General features: G+C 47.9%; 5 protein-coding genes across 5 annotated transcripts; 3 read left to right on the forward strand and 2 right to left on the reverse strand.

The window, feature by feature from the left end:
- Positions 1-12: 12 nt before the first annotated feature.
- On the forward strand, positions 13-1,269 carry CNBE1500 (hypothetical protein; the record flags this gene model as incomplete). The annotated part of the gene is made up of 7 exons (XM_770342.1): positions 13-136; positions 190-224; positions 284-331; positions 388-444; positions 497-579; positions 632-873; positions 926-1,269. The coding sequence occupies 7 exons, from the start codon at positions 13-15 to the stop codon at positions 1,267-1,269; spliced, it is 933 nt and encodes a 310-aa protein (XP_775435.1).
- A 680-nt stretch (positions 1,270-1,949) lies between these two features.
- On the forward strand, positions 1,950-4,027 carry CNBE1510 (hypothetical protein; the record flags this gene model as incomplete). Its single annotated transcript, XM_770343.1, has 12 exons — positions 1,950-1,993; positions 2,049-2,094; positions 2,172-2,251; positions 2,314-2,327; positions 2,399-2,408; positions 2,461-2,610; positions 2,662-3,044; positions 3,094-3,481; positions 3,537-3,624; positions 3,683-3,821; positions 3,874-3,933; positions 3,990-4,027. 12 exons carry the CDS (start codon positions 1,950-1,952, stop codon positions 4,025-4,027), a joined length of 1,440 nt encoding a protein of 479 aa, XP_775436.1.
- Positions 4,028-4,428: 401 nt separating this feature from the next.
- CNBE1520 (hypothetical protein) lies at positions 4,429-8,424 on the reverse strand (the record flags this gene model as incomplete). The annotated part of the gene is made up of 5 exons (XM_770344.1): positions 4,429-4,515; positions 4,564-5,187; positions 5,237-7,639; positions 7,814-7,994; positions 8,045-8,424. The coding sequence occupies 5 exons, from the start codon at positions 8,422-8,424 to the stop codon at positions 4,429-4,431; spliced, it is 3,675 nt and encodes a 1,224-aa protein (XP_775437.1).
- Positions 8,425-10,300: 1,876 nt separating this feature from the next.
- Positions 10,301-12,316, reverse strand: CNBE1530 (hypothetical protein; the record flags this gene model as incomplete). Its single annotated transcript, XM_770345.1, has 5 exons — positions 10,301-10,699; positions 10,760-10,916; positions 10,974-11,340; positions 11,434-11,677; positions 11,738-12,316. The coding sequence occupies 5 exons, from the start codon at positions 12,314-12,316 to the stop codon at positions 10,301-10,303; spliced, it is 1,746 nt and encodes a 581-aa protein (XP_775438.1).
- Positions 12,317-12,749: 433 nt separating this feature from the next.
- On the forward strand, positions 12,750-14,257 carry CNBE1540 (hypothetical protein; the record flags this gene model as incomplete). Its single annotated transcript, XM_770346.1, has 4 exons — positions 12,750-13,264; positions 13,322-13,396; positions 13,462-13,869; positions 13,930-14,257. 4 exons carry the CDS (start codon positions 12,750-12,752, stop codon positions 14,255-14,257), a joined length of 1,326 nt encoding a protein of 441 aa, XP_775439.1.
- Between the last annotated feature and the right edge of the window lie 122 nt (positions 14,258-14,379).

Raw genomic sequence — 14,379 nt, forward strand, 5'->3', positions numbered from 1 at the left:
ACTCGAAACACCATGTCATATCTCCTTTCCGTTCCCGCGGGACGTGCTTTCCGCCGAGAAAACAGCAAATGGGTTGACCCTCAACCCGAGAAGGGTCTGATTCAGATGAAGCTGGAAGACGACTTGATGCAGCTTTGTGAGTCGCTATATAATAGTATCAATGGAGTAGAGCTGAAATAAATATCATAGCTTGGAAATCTAGGGAAACCAATCGCGTTGAGGATGTAAGCTACTTGGGGCGGATAGGCCCAAAGAGACATGGAGCTAATGGTGTTTATGATAGGAACTTATCATCTTCCCCGGTGAAGCTACCTTTGAAAAGGTTTCCCAGGTGTGTTTTAAGACAGTATGCAAAGCCAGGATCTCATGAAACTTATTTACGCGTAGGATCCCACTGGAAGGACTCACATTCTCAAGTTCTCCAGTTCCAACCAGAAGTACTTTGTAAGTCAAATTTATGTTGGTGCGATGGTCGGTCCCTGTTAACGCGTTGTAGTTCTGGTTCCAACGATTGTCCAGGGAGGGTGATCTGAGAGCCCAAGTAGATATCAATGAACTCTTGCAGGACCCGTCCTACCAGTAGGTCGTCAGATAAACCAACTGTGACGAATTACTCAATTGTATACCAAAGACCAGGTAGTGCCGATCTTCCCGCGCAACAACTCGAGCGCGATTGGCCACCGACTCCTGGCGCTCCTCGTCTTACTAATCCACAGCCTGCTCCTGCTGCCAACGCCGATGCCAACGCCGATGCCAACGCCGACGCCAACGCCGATGCCGGCTCTTCTTCCAACCCTGAAACAAGTAGGAAGAACATGGCGAGGCTTTTGGCGGAGTGGGCACGTGGTGGTGCCCTTGGTCAGCCTGAAGACGGTAAGTGAAGTATAGACTCCAAGTCTGTCAGGGTTGTCTAACTTGGCAATAGATGCCCGTCTCACGGACGTGCTTTCGCCCTCTAACATATCTGCACTCATCTCTTCCGATCCTGCTCTGATATCCACCATCACTCCTCTCCTGCCTCCTGGTCTTTCTCTCCCCGAGAACCCTACTGCCGAGGACATTACCCCTATTCTTTCTGCACCTCAATTCACAGATGCCATTGCGAGCCTCGACAATGCCCTTCGGAGCGGTGGCTTACCAGGTGGCATGATGAGGGAACTTGGTTTGCCTGAGAGCGCGGGGAGTAGTGTGAAAGGTTTCCTCGACGGGCTTGTAGCTTTGGGAAACAAAGAGGCGGAAGACCAAGACGATAAGATGGAGGAGGATTAGAACAGTCTTTTTACATGACTGAACTGCATGATTAAACACCATGTACGAATTCAAGATTGTATATCATGCGTGCGTGAGAATGAATTTTCTGTTATGCTATACGAGCTGTTTTGTTCTCTTGCGTGAAGCATATCCATACTGGATGATGTAAGTCACCTATGAAAAAGGTTCACTGTAAGCATCATCTGCATATTACTCTTGTATTGCTTGCACATCATTTATTAGTAAGTCGATTGACTTTTGATTGACTTGCTTGTCACCGCGCTGGGTCAAGCGAGTAATGCGTGATGAAAATTGGGCATCGATAACCTGGATTCCTAGACTATTTTTGGCTTTCGCGGCATAAAGATGAGTCGCAATGCCCAATATATGTGTATAAGTTGAGCATCTCAGCTGAGATTGGAATGTGACATTTTTGTAGTTTCGTCATTCATTTTGTTCCTCTATGAATTCGTTCTTATAAATCACATCCCGTCTCAGCTTTCAGTTTGCTTCCCTCCCAAAACATATTCAAGGTGCCGCCCTTCAACTCCCTCTCCAGACTCTCCCTCGGTACGGCCCGTCCGTCATCCAGACAAGCTATCGCAGTTACAGCCACAGCCATCCGTTTTTTCAATTCCCCCAGACAATCTTTCCGTTACTCAGCTACCAGAACTTTCGTCAGCACTTCCATCACGAAAATGCCTCCCATCAACAAGGCCCAAGCTGAGCAAGTCGGCGAATAGTGAGTGAACGTGGAAGGCGAACATTCAGGTGAAGGTCGTTGATGAGTCATGCAGCGACTACTTTGTCATCGGTGGTGGTTCCGGTGGTCTCGCCTCTGCTGTGAGTGTACAGTTTAGAGCTGTTTAGTATCTGAACCATCTACACGGCTCAAGGGACACTAATTATGCTGATAACAGAGGCGAGCCGGTTCTTACGGTGCCAAAGTCGGTCTTGTTGAGGTTTCTCCTCGACTGGGTGGTACTTGTGTGAACGTCGGGTGAGTTAAAGCAGCATGTTTCCCCTTGCCAAATGATATAAAGGCTAATGCATGCATCACAGTTGTGTGCCCAAGAGTATGTCTATTATGAAGCCTACCCTATAAATAAACAACTCACGATATAATAACCTTTGTCTTGCCGTCCAGAGATCATGTGGTGTGTTCAAGCCATTAAACCAATTTTCCCATGAGGACTGACATTCCCATAGGTATACTGCAGACGTCGCCGAAAACCTTCGTAAATCTGCCCAATACGGCTTCGGCAAGGAGGGTGAGGGCTACAAGCTCGCTGCTGACTTCAACTGGACCGAGCTCAAGCACAAGCGAGACGCCTACATCCACCGTCTCAACGGTATTTAGTGCGTCAAGAGTCATTTTCGATATCATTGCTAACGACATTTGTGATAAAGCGAGAGCAATCTTGAGAAGGACCACGTCGATCACCATCAAGGCTGGGCCTCTTTCGTCGATGCCAACACTGTCGCGATCGAGCCTCCCAATGGCGACAAGTACACCGTGAAAGCGAAGAACATCGTTATCGCCGTCGGTGGCCGACCCACCGTCCCTTCAGAGAAAGACATCCCTGGTGCTTCCTATGGTATCACTTCTGACGAATTCTTCGAACTCGAAACTCAGCCCAAGAGGGTCGCAGTCATCGGCGCCGGTTACATCGCGGTAGAGTTGGCTGGTGTCTTCAATACCCTCGGCTCAGAGACCCACTTAGTTATTAGGCACAACCAGCTTTTGAGGACCTTTGATCCTATGATGTCAGAGGTCCTGGTTCCTTGCATGGGTATGTCTTATTTCACGTTTTTGTGAATCAGATGCTGATCATCTTACAGAGAAGGCCGGCATGAAGATTCACAAGAAAACTCATGTCAAGAAGGTTGAGAAGACTTCTTCTGGCTCTCTTCTTGTTCACTTAGACTCCTCTTCCGAATCCATTGAGGTCGACTGCCTTCTTTGGGCTATTGGCCGACACGCTGATACTGCCAAGTTGGGCCTTGACAAGGCCGGCGTGAAGTACGACAAGAAGGGCGATGTCATTGTTGACGATTACCAGAACACCAACGTTCCTGGAATCTACGCTGTTGGTGATGTGGGAGGCAGGATGTTGTTGACCCCTGTGGCTATTGCTGCTGGAAGGAGGTTGAGTAACAGACTGTTTGGCCCCGAGAAATATAAGAACGACAAGTTGAGCTACGACAACATCCCCAGTGTCGTCTTCTCGTGAGTAGTCTTAGTAGGGCCTTGATAGAGTGGGAAGGATTTACAACTTCTCTAGCCATCCCACTATCGGCTCCATTGGTCTCTCTGAGCCTGAAGCCAGGGAGAAGTTCGGTGACGATAACATCAAGATTTACAAAACCTCTGTGAGTTCTTCATCGATTACGTGACGCTCCAGGTTCTGGAGCTGACGGCCATCGACAGTTCCGCGCTATGTCTTTCGCCATGCTTGATGAAGACCACAAGCAACCCACAGCATATAAGCTCATTTGCACTGGTCCTGATGAGAAGGTCGTCGGTCTTCACATCATCGGTGAAGGCAGTGACGAGATGCTCCAAGGCTGTGAGTATTTCTTGTGTAGGTGGTAGTCGTGAATTGCTGACGAATGTTCCAGTTGGCGTCGCCATCAAAATGGGCGCTACTAAGGAGGACTTTGACGCTTGCGTTGCCATCCGTACGTCTGCAATAGATAATGCGACCCACTGCAGCTGCTGACTCACTTACCGGTAGACCCCACCTCTTCCGAGGAGCTCGTTACCCTTCGTTAAACTATAGAAGCAGAAGTATAGTTGTTAGATGAATGCATACAATTATCGCGATAGTTGACAGTCCACAATGCTGAATGCTATGAATGTTATTATTATAGAGTTATTTACTACAATCATCTACCTACACACATAAAATACAGGCAACAAGTATAATGACATTCAGAAAGTCCAAACAGTCGTCCGTCTATTTTTTATAATTACAGTGCTTACTTATGACCCGGGCCCACGGATACAGGCCTCAACTTCTTGCTCTTCTTCACATGCCTTCGAAGCAGCTCCAGGTCCATGACTTGGCACTCATCACACTTAGCGGCGAGTCGACGTGAGGCTTCGATGGCTGCTAAAATTTTGTGATGGGTAGTGGATGCCGGAGGGATTTTCGTAGACAATTCTACGAAAGATCAGAGGGAGACGAGGAGACCAGCTATAAGACCCTTACCTTGGAAAAGGAGCTTGTACCTCGATGCGCGCTGAACCGGCATCAAAATCTACAATAGCCATTTAGACCTCATCACTTTCAATCAATGTGCACTCACAATGTCCAAGTACGCCAGTCTTTCGTCGCTCTGGTCGTCTTCCTCATCAATTAGTCCCTTCCCCCGCTTCTTTCTCTCATCTTCCATGACCTTGTTCAAGCTTTCGGTGACTCCACTGACGACAACATTGCCCACTTCCCCCGCCCATTGTCCCACTTCTCTAATCAATGTCTCTTCCATTTCCAGGAAGGCCTGCGCCACGCCATAAGGTGAGACATCATGAAGGAACGCGGAAGAAAGGTTGAGGGAGAGATCGAGGAGACTCGGAAGGCGTGATAACAATGTCGCCAGAGCCATGGATGTCGGTATACGGGCCGGTAACTGCGATTTCGTAGCCGGGAGGATGAGGGCTGGATCTACATGCTGAGGTGCAGTAGGAGATGAAGCCATAGAACTCATAGGTCCCAATGGAGCTTGGGACTGATGCTCCCCCAGGGAGCTGCGGTGTTTTCGAAGAAGTGAGGGTACTGAGCCAGTGCGGTAGTGACTTCGAAGGCGAGAGGGTGCAGGAGGAAGCTCAGGCGGCTCAGAAGTAGGACCAGTACTCGTTCGGCTGAACGGTGACGCAGGAGTGGATGTGCCATCCTTGTCTTTGGATTTGCTGGCAGCTGCCGCCTTCGCAATCTTTACACCATGTTAGCACCACCAAAGAAACCTTGGGTTGATTACTTACCCTAAGACCTTTGGCTAGCAATTTTGCATGTCTGCTTTCTCCCTGAACGATTTCTCTTGTGACAAACCATGCCGCTATACTCTGCTGTTTGGCCTTCTTCTCCAACACGTCCTTAGATTTACCTCTCATTGTCAGCCGCTCATCGTAATCTTCTTCTTCTTCTCCTGCACTGTGATTTGTTTCATTGCGTCCTGACGACGACGCAATCGATATTCCACCCCCTAAAGCCATCCTTGCCCTTGGATCATTCTCAATTTTTGAAAACTCTTCCAACATATAGGCGAATTGATTATCGTCTTTGATATGCACTAAACTCTGGCGATAACGACGTCTGACCTCATGCGAATGACGTTCAGACTCATCAAATGCCAAGTTACGAGAGCGATGGCGTGGGCTGGAGGGGGCAGATGGCGAGTAAGGACGAGGAGGCTGAAAATATGAAGGTAAAGAGAGAAGCTCCGGCGGAGTGTACGGCCCCAGTAGGGTTCGCCAAGTGTGCAGGGAATCGGAGGGAGGAAACGGGTCCTTTGGTGTATTATCGGTCGAGGAGCGGGTGGTGGCTGAAGCAGAAGGCCCAATGTCGTTAGAGACTGGGGATGAAGGGGCAGTGCCTTGAGGTGACGTGGTATAGGATCCACCAAGGACGTGGTCAATCGAATTGGCGGGAGGCGACCTTTTCTGAGGAGGCATTGATTTACTTCTTCCTGCAGTCCCGCTTGCGTTGAAAACATCTTGTAACCGTTGCCCAGGTAACGAAGGCGTTGCCGACAAGACTTGCCCAGTATTACCATCGATGCTTCTCTCCGCACACATGGAAGGAAAAATCTCAGGTGAAGACCTGTAGACACTTTCCCTCTCTTTGAGAGCCGGTTTGCAATTGCAACCCTCCGTACTATTCAGGTGTGGTACGCCGCTCAAGCCCAGGTCCGTTACATCCTTATCTGTTTCGTGACCATTGCTAGGCTCCTGGATAGACCTCTGCTTCTGTTTCTTTTTCCCAGGGCTCTTGCCCATGCTTATTCTCCTCAACATCCCACCAAAACTGAGCGATCGTTCCATCGGGATTTCGTGACCTTTTGCGGGTGACAAAGGTTCAGGAGGCAAGGGCGGAAGGTTTATGTCTCGTGACGTCGCAATTCTTAGCGATTGGCAAGGATTAAGTTCTGATGGATCAGGACGCTTCTCGCTAGATGAAAGCGACATATGCCTTGAAGTCCAAGAAGATTGGGCAGGTACGGTCTTTGAGAGATGAGGAGGTGGAGGTGCAGGGCGATAGGGAAACTCATGGAGTCGAGGTGTTTGGGCAGCCGCCTTGATGCTGTTTTCAGAACTCGCCATTCTCGAAGAGTGCCGCATCGGCTCACGGCCGGCGTCAAGAACATGCTTGACATCCTCTGGGGATTTCCGTAGGTCTTTCTGCGGTTTTTTATTCTCCGTCTCATCCCAACGCTTTTCATCTGGCCGAATCATATTTTGCCTCTCGGGTGCGGGAAATGGTACTTCTTGAGCCTGAGATACTACTGCAGGAGTCGCAGTACCTATTTCTCCTACACTATAAACAGACTCAGATGCAATGCTGGGGGACAACAAAAACGCATTATGCCGATTTGGGGTGCTGTCACGCACGGGGGAGAAGAAAGAATGATCTTCAGGGGAACCATTGTTATTGATAGGCGTGAACCCTTCGACAGGCGATCTCAACATGTCGTTTCTTGTGGGGGTCTCTGAGGAACCCATTTCCCTGTGAGACACCGAACCAAAATCAAAATTGCTTGTTTTGATTCTTAGCACTCGCCCGGACTTGTCCGGAGTTGTTGTCTTGGAAGAAGCTGCCTTGGACACTGGCGAATCTAATAATACCTTTGTCTCCTCTTGTACAATTCCTTGGTCCTCAAGAACCTGTTGATTATCTAGTGATGTGCCTCCCAACAAAGCCTCCTCACTTTCTAATGGTATTTTAGTCATCTCAACACCCATTCTGGACCAGACATGGTCATTCAGCAATTCCCTTCCTGGCAAATCGGATGGGGTTGTAAGCAATGCCGACTGGGCGGATTCCTCCGTCGATGGACAGGCAGCGGAGGAGGTTGAAGCATGTGATGTTGCCGTAGAAGGGTTACGATTGAGAGAAGAGAAATAATATTGATTCGCAGGGGCTGCACCATCAGGGAGAGATGTATTGCGCGTAGGTGACAGTGGTGGAAAAGGCGGAATTGAAGGAGTGGTTTCCATGTGTACGCCTGACGACAAAGCAGGCGCAGGAGGTGAAGGTTTAGAGTAGGTCGCTGAGCTTATTGAGGACGACCTAGGTTGACGTGTCTTCCTAGTAGTAACCACATCTTGCGACTTTGTGGTCGCTTGTTGATCATGTATCATGGATGCCGGTCTCCTTTTAGCCAGTCTCTTGAGTGGCCCTTCTTGTAATGGCCTTGTTGATAGGTCATTATCATCTTTAACGTCAAGCATCGGGGATAATGGAAGATGGGCATTTCGAGAGAGTACTGGAGATATGGTGGCCGACGATAAACATGAGGGGGACTCTGTGGGCAGGTCGTCCGTAGACAATGCGAGGCCTACAGATGAGTCTGCCGATTGGAGCTCATCTGTATCTGAAAAGTATGTGGAGGGTGTTTGCGATACTGCAACTGGGGATGAGGTGTCCCAAGGAAAGACTGCTGGAGGAACATGCTGATGGGTTGATCCACACTGAGGCGGCAAAGGGGAGCCGCTGCTTGTAGACTCAGCGGAATCCAAGAAACTGAAGAGAGTCAGCTTGCACGGTGAGGCAATCAAAATTTCTAAACTTACCTGCATGGACATTTAAGGCTGACATCCAGTTCGGCTTCGCTTTCGCTAGTTACTTCCTTGCTAGAGGTCCTATTCCGTCCTTTGAAACTTCTCATTCTCCCAAAATTCCAACCATGTCCTTGGGCAAATGAGCTTGGAGGATACCTGTTTTCCCCTGTTTTATCTCGTTTCTTCTTTCCCAAAGCGTTCCTCTTCTCGACTGGAGACGAAGCGCGAGTAGATGAAGGTGAATAGGAGGTGGTAGTAAATGATGAAGAGGATCCTGCGGCAGCCTTCGACTGGGTCGACAGTATAGAAGGGGAAGATTGTCCAGTTTTCGAAGAATCAAGCTGAGAGGCATCTTGCAAACTAGCTTTCGATCTTCGTTTGACAAGTCTCATAGTATGGTTGTTGAATTAGACCACCTAACCTTGGGATGGCTATCAGGGCAGGAGAAGAGTTGTTTGTAAACTGTTGGTGAAAAAGAGATGTGTGGAATGTTGCTTTGTTGACGTCAATAACAGACAGCAGTGCGGCCCAGGGATGCTCGCATGGTGTAGATTTGTGCCTCTCTCTTCCCCTTCTGACGGTGTAAGCAATACGCTGCGATGTTAGACTGTCTCGTGCTCTTGTGGCCTCATTTTGCACCTGCCCACACCACCAAATGAGACACAGGAACCCCTCGTTTCTCTCTTCGGCCTATTGATCACAGCAGTGACGTCACACAATTATCGGATGTAGCCTAATAAAGCTTCGCGTTCACCACTCATCATCAGGGACCGAAACAGTCGAACCACCTCGCATCAATAATTAAATAATCGCCTCCTCGCTTCGTCCTCCTCTTTCCACCACCACGCTCCCTATCCGTTCGTTTACGTTCCGTTATCCCGTCCCCGTCCTCCATTTTTTTCTGTCAGCTGCCACCTGCTCTACTGGTAACGACTGTAGCTGTAGTGCTGCAGATAACTCTCCCAGATTTTCATGCTCTCAGCTGAAACAGCTGGCCTGATTTGCAGTGCATAAAGTAATGCATGATAACTGGATGCCGTACGGTCTTATTAATTCCTTGGATTTGGACCCTCTGATGATGCTTGCCAAGAAGCCGATGAACAGGATTAAGCCATTGACCATTAATAATGAGCCAGGATACTATTTTAATTAACAATCGGCGGTGAACAAGTGAACGGCATCTTATTACTAATACGTATAGGATAATAATGGTTGGGTAACTAATTATAAAAGCTGTTCAACCACATCATCATCTTGAAGCTTAACTTATTTTTCATGCGTCTTCCTGGTGTGAGCATTCTATTTCAACTTCGTCGCTAAAAGATATGAAGTATCTACTACAATAAATAATGGTATGGACAACACTTTGTCTATTCACATTTTTCTCATCATTACTTTTTAGTCCTTTCAGTAACAATAACCTCCTTTCTTTCGAACAACTTCCGTAGCATAAAAAGCTACGGTCGTTCCTTTCATCGTCTTCTGATAAACCGTACTTACCATATCAAAGGGTCATGAATTGACAGTGATCGCATACCATGTAAGATTGATTCAGTACTCGCATGTCTTTGATTGAATGAGACTGCCAACAGTATACTAGCAAGATGATGAGAGGCTTCTTCGGTTCTTCGAATAAAACAGCAAAAAAGAAGGAAAAGGAGCATAACAGTAGTGGCACAGATCCAACATCTAGCCTGACTACATCTGGGACCGAGACCTCTAATTACAGTGCATCGTCTAGCTCAAATCGCAGCGAAAGTAAGTTACATTCAATTCCATTCCATTTCCATTATCAGCGGACAACCGAGAGAAAGCTCTCTAGGCGACGGTCGAGTCGATGGCTGACCGTCGAAAGTTATTAGTTTCTATTACCAGCAGCAGTAGTGCGTCAGAAGAAAGCTCCGGGACTAGCACATCGTACAGCTCCAGTTCAGACAGTTCACCTGAAACGGATTCGTTGTCGTCATCCAGTGACAGTAATAGCTGTGAGTAAAGCTTCACCTGGCGACACCATGAAACAACCGCTGTAACAATGCGCTATTTCAGCGGGAGAGACATCCTCCCGAGAGAGCACTTCGCCTGAAAACACATCACGTGCTGGAAGTAAGTATTTCTGCCGCTGCATTTAGTTTACTCATCCTTCGGTGTAGTCACTCGCTTCTTCTCCCGACAAATGCAAAACGTCGCAGATGCTTTGACCGGCAAAAGATAAGTAAAAGCAAATATGTCTGGCTCGTCATCATGCATAGTCACCTTGTCCTTTCATCATCATAGTCTTGCTTTCCAAAATCCCATTTTCCCTTCCTTGTCGTCCAGTTTGGCTTTCCATTGGAGCCACCACTCCATCCCTAACCTTCTATGTTCATCTCTAAGATCTTGAGTAACCATTTTAAACGCCTCCTCCATCAATATCAATCTATCTTCAGAGCCCCTGGGTGTCTCTTGGATAGCAGTGGATATGCTGTCGAGGTACGCTGGTAAATCGCATGTTGGGATGTAAGGCGCCAGACGAATGGCCACCTGACGGCTTGCGCGGGAAGGAGAAAGACGAGACATATACAGTCGGCAAAGCGAAACAGACGAAGGGCCTCGCAAAGCAGCGTAAGAGGTGATCATGGGATAAGCGTCTTTGAACTGATCATCATTGATGTTCCCCGAGTTTATTTGCTATACGCAGTAAGCATAATAACTTTTAAAATAAATAAATAAAATGTCACGCCAACATACTTTGATCAAAATGGTAAGATAGTTGGGCAATAGGATATCGAAAAAATCGCTTTGCGAAGCTGATGTGCCGAGAGTGGCCGCTGAAGCGCGGAGAAGGGAAAGGAAAAACGCATGTGCAGCCTCGAAACTAGGACGGTGTTGGTATCTGTACGAGTGCCTAGATCATGTCAGTCTAATAACATTCAATATGAGCATGAGGGCAGGCTCAGCTTACTCTTCCGCGAGGGGTAATAGGATATCAATAGAGCGACGACCAAGTTGATGAACCAACTCATCTCCTAACAGCAACAGAAATGCAGCTCTCCCGTCTGATAATGGATCCTCTTGGCCCAAAAGGGCAAAGAGCCTTTCGACAGCTTGCACCCCACCTTTCCCTGATACGATATCGAGTGACCCAAACAGTATGCGGTGGTAATTCTCAAAACTACCTTTACTGTCATCAGTGAGGTAGGCGAAGGACGCTAAGGCGAGAAGCAGCTCTACCGCACGATCGACGGCCGGAGATTCATTCTCAGATGAAGTGACTCTGGCAACGAGAATGTCAATAATTGCGGAGGCGGGGAGAAGGAAAGATGAGAAGACTGATTTATGATGTTCTAGAGTCGGGGTTGCTAGAAGATATATCGTAATAAATCAGCTCGGCTTTTTCGTAATAAGCTAATGGCTAGACTAACCATCAACTGTTTGTTCAGATAGTTGTTTTTCAAGTTGGCCCCCTATGTCCCGAATGGTTAAGCAGAATCTGCTGAGGGCATCCCAGAGATGACCTCTGCTTGATGGCCCTCCTGAATCAAGAATGACGAACGAACGTGCCAAGGCTCTTGACGTTATGGCAAGATTATCCACGCCATTTGGACTGTCTCTTTGTGATTGATCGATCAACGTGTAAAAATGTTTTTCCAACTCAGCATTTAGACTCTGCACGACCTTATTCTTAGCGCACTTTCTTCGTTTAAACATGACTGAACCGATACTGACCAATATATCCAGGACACCCGCTCTCTTTGCATCCAGATGAGGTATAGCTGTACAGAAAAGTACCAGATTGTCATCCAGGTTTTTGTCGATGCACCCTGCTAGCCGGAGAATCACTTCTTCCTCCAGTTTGACCCTGGAATGACCCCAGTCTACCATCTGCACGTCATCCAAACCCTCTAAGACTCCTACCAAGATATGCAGTGGTCTGGAGGAGTCATTGGACGAGGATAATACGCTCGTCAAGACATGTGCAAGCCAGCTTCTAGCCTTGGCTGTCGTCCTATAATGAGAAAAGTAAACATCTTTCTTTTCCTCGTTGATTCTGTCGACTACAGCAGAGACTGAGAGCCTAATGGCGTCCCTGACGTCCGCTGTTGATATGGTGGGCGTATCCCATAATGATTGTGAGGATATGAGCTCTAAGATGAACTCTTTGAGAGGAGTCGGGCTGAGGGAGGAAAAGAAATGCGTGATGGCGCCAAGTAGAGTTCGATTGGACAGCGTGATTGGAGAAGGAGAGCGAAGAAGGGTGATAAAGGCCGACAAGACGGCAACGGTGTCATTCTTAGATTGGGCCATTATTTGTTATCTGATGTTGTGGCCGATGGTTACAGGGCCTTTTTAACTTGTAATTGGGCGAGAGATGGATGAGGTGTAGTCTCGCCGTCACTTTACGGACTCTTGTCTCTGCCAGTGTCGTTCGTCTTGATAGACTGGACAGCCGGCTATCATTGCCAGTCAAGCTCTGGTGGTGGAGGTTAATAGAGCGATGAAAAAACGAGGGAACGCACACAGATCGGGACACAATGAGCGCGCTGTGTTTGCTGTAATTTGTATTTTGAATGCTGAAATTTTGCTTCCGCTTTTATTTAACTATTGCTGCCATTACACCACTTCCATATACCTGCTGTTGCAGCTTGCTGTTCTTCCAACGGACAAATATAACATCCAACTGTCCATTTCTTTACGATCTCAAAAGCTTTGCCACACTCTATTTTTGAGTTACACACAAATGGCAACCATTCACCCATCTCGCATGCGTTTGGTTCCCGGGGCAGCTCAACAGCGACTGCCGCCACCGTCCTCTGCAGAATTACCATCTCGAGAAGACGAGCTCAAGAAAAGCTTAATGGAGCGCAGATCAAGGGATGACGGAGCTGGGTCGAGGTCCGACATGGAAAGAGGGAATAGGGATGACCGTGATAGAGCATATGAGAGAGACAGGAAGGATAGCGGTTATGACCGGGACCGTCGAGACCGAAGAGACGGCAATGACGGGCGCCAACGGGACGAACCACCCCACCAAGAGCGTCGTGCTTCCCCTTCTTATCAACCATACCATTCGCATGACATGACTGGGTCAGCTCCGGCTCCATCTGGTCCTCCAGGTGCTGGACATGGGTATGGCTATGGGAGACGCGATGATATCCCGCGTGGACCGCCGGGATCAGGTGGAGCTGCTCCTGTTTTCAGAGGAAGCTGGCAAAACCCTCCTCCAAGATTCAATGGACCTATAGACTTTGAGAGGTGAGTTATGGTTGGCTATATAAGACTCCATCAGGCTTATTTAATCCGTTTCCGCAGACGAAGGCAAGAGCGCAATGACAGTACATTCTCAATCTGGCCTGCATCTCCGAAGGGACCGCATCGTGATGAAGAGTTTGTTTTTTCTTTCTTCTTAATTCATTTTTACACATCAAAATAGAGTCGCTAATAGCAACCAGTGAAATTGAAGCTGAACGCAAAAAGTCAAAGTCCAAATCTTCTCGCAAATCGAAATCAAAACGGTCAAAACGTTCCAAGTACTCCGATTCTGATTCGACTGATTCTGAAGAAGAACGAAGACGCCGACGTAGAAGACGTGAAAAGGAGAGAGAAAAAGACCGAGGGAAAGACAGGGAGAGAGAAAGGAGGCATGATTCGGATGACGAAGAGCGGGAAAGACGAAAAAGGCGCCGGAGCGAAAAGACGGACGATGACCAGTGGGTCGAAAAAGGCCATGAGAGGCAGTCGAAAGGAAAGGAAGTTATCCCTGCGCCAGTCAAGGAACAAGTCGTTGAAAACGACGATGACGATGTTGAAGTTGGACCACAGTTGCCTAAGGAAATCAATGAAAAAAGGGGCCGATCCGCGTGAGTGGCATGGAATTCTAGCTTGGCTTGTTCTTTACATATACTAATTCTTTTTACTAGCTTCGCCAACATGCTTCCCGGTGAAGGAGAAGCTATCATGGCATATGCCGAATCTGGTCAACGAATTCCCCGACGAGGTGAAATCGGTCTCGATTCTGAACAAATTGCGGTATATGAATCCTCTGGCTATGTCATGTCGGGTTCTCGTCACCAACGCATGAACGCAGTTCGCATGCGCAAAGAGAACCAAGTGATCAATGAAGCGGAGAAGAGGGCGATTCTCAAGCTGCAGCGGGAGGAGAGGATGAAGAAAGAGGGTGCAATTGTCAGTCAGTTCAAGGAGATGATTGACGAGAATTTGAGAAAGCAGGGGTTGGATGGGCAATAGGGGTATCAGCATATACGCATCATGTCATCTTCCGAACTGATCATCTGCCATACTGCCATACGATAGTGTAAAAATGTGGGCTGGTGGCCGAAGATGGTAATAATTGGATGCACAATAGCACA

The sequence above is a fragment of the Cryptococcus neoformans genome, chromosome 5 (assembly GCF_000149385.1).
Source record: "Cryptococcus neoformans var. neoformans B-3501A chromosome 5, whole genome shotgun sequence".
Lineage (NCBI taxonomy): Eukaryota > Fungi > Basidiomycota > Tremellomycetes > Tremellales > Cryptococcaceae > Cryptococcus > Cryptococcus deneoformans.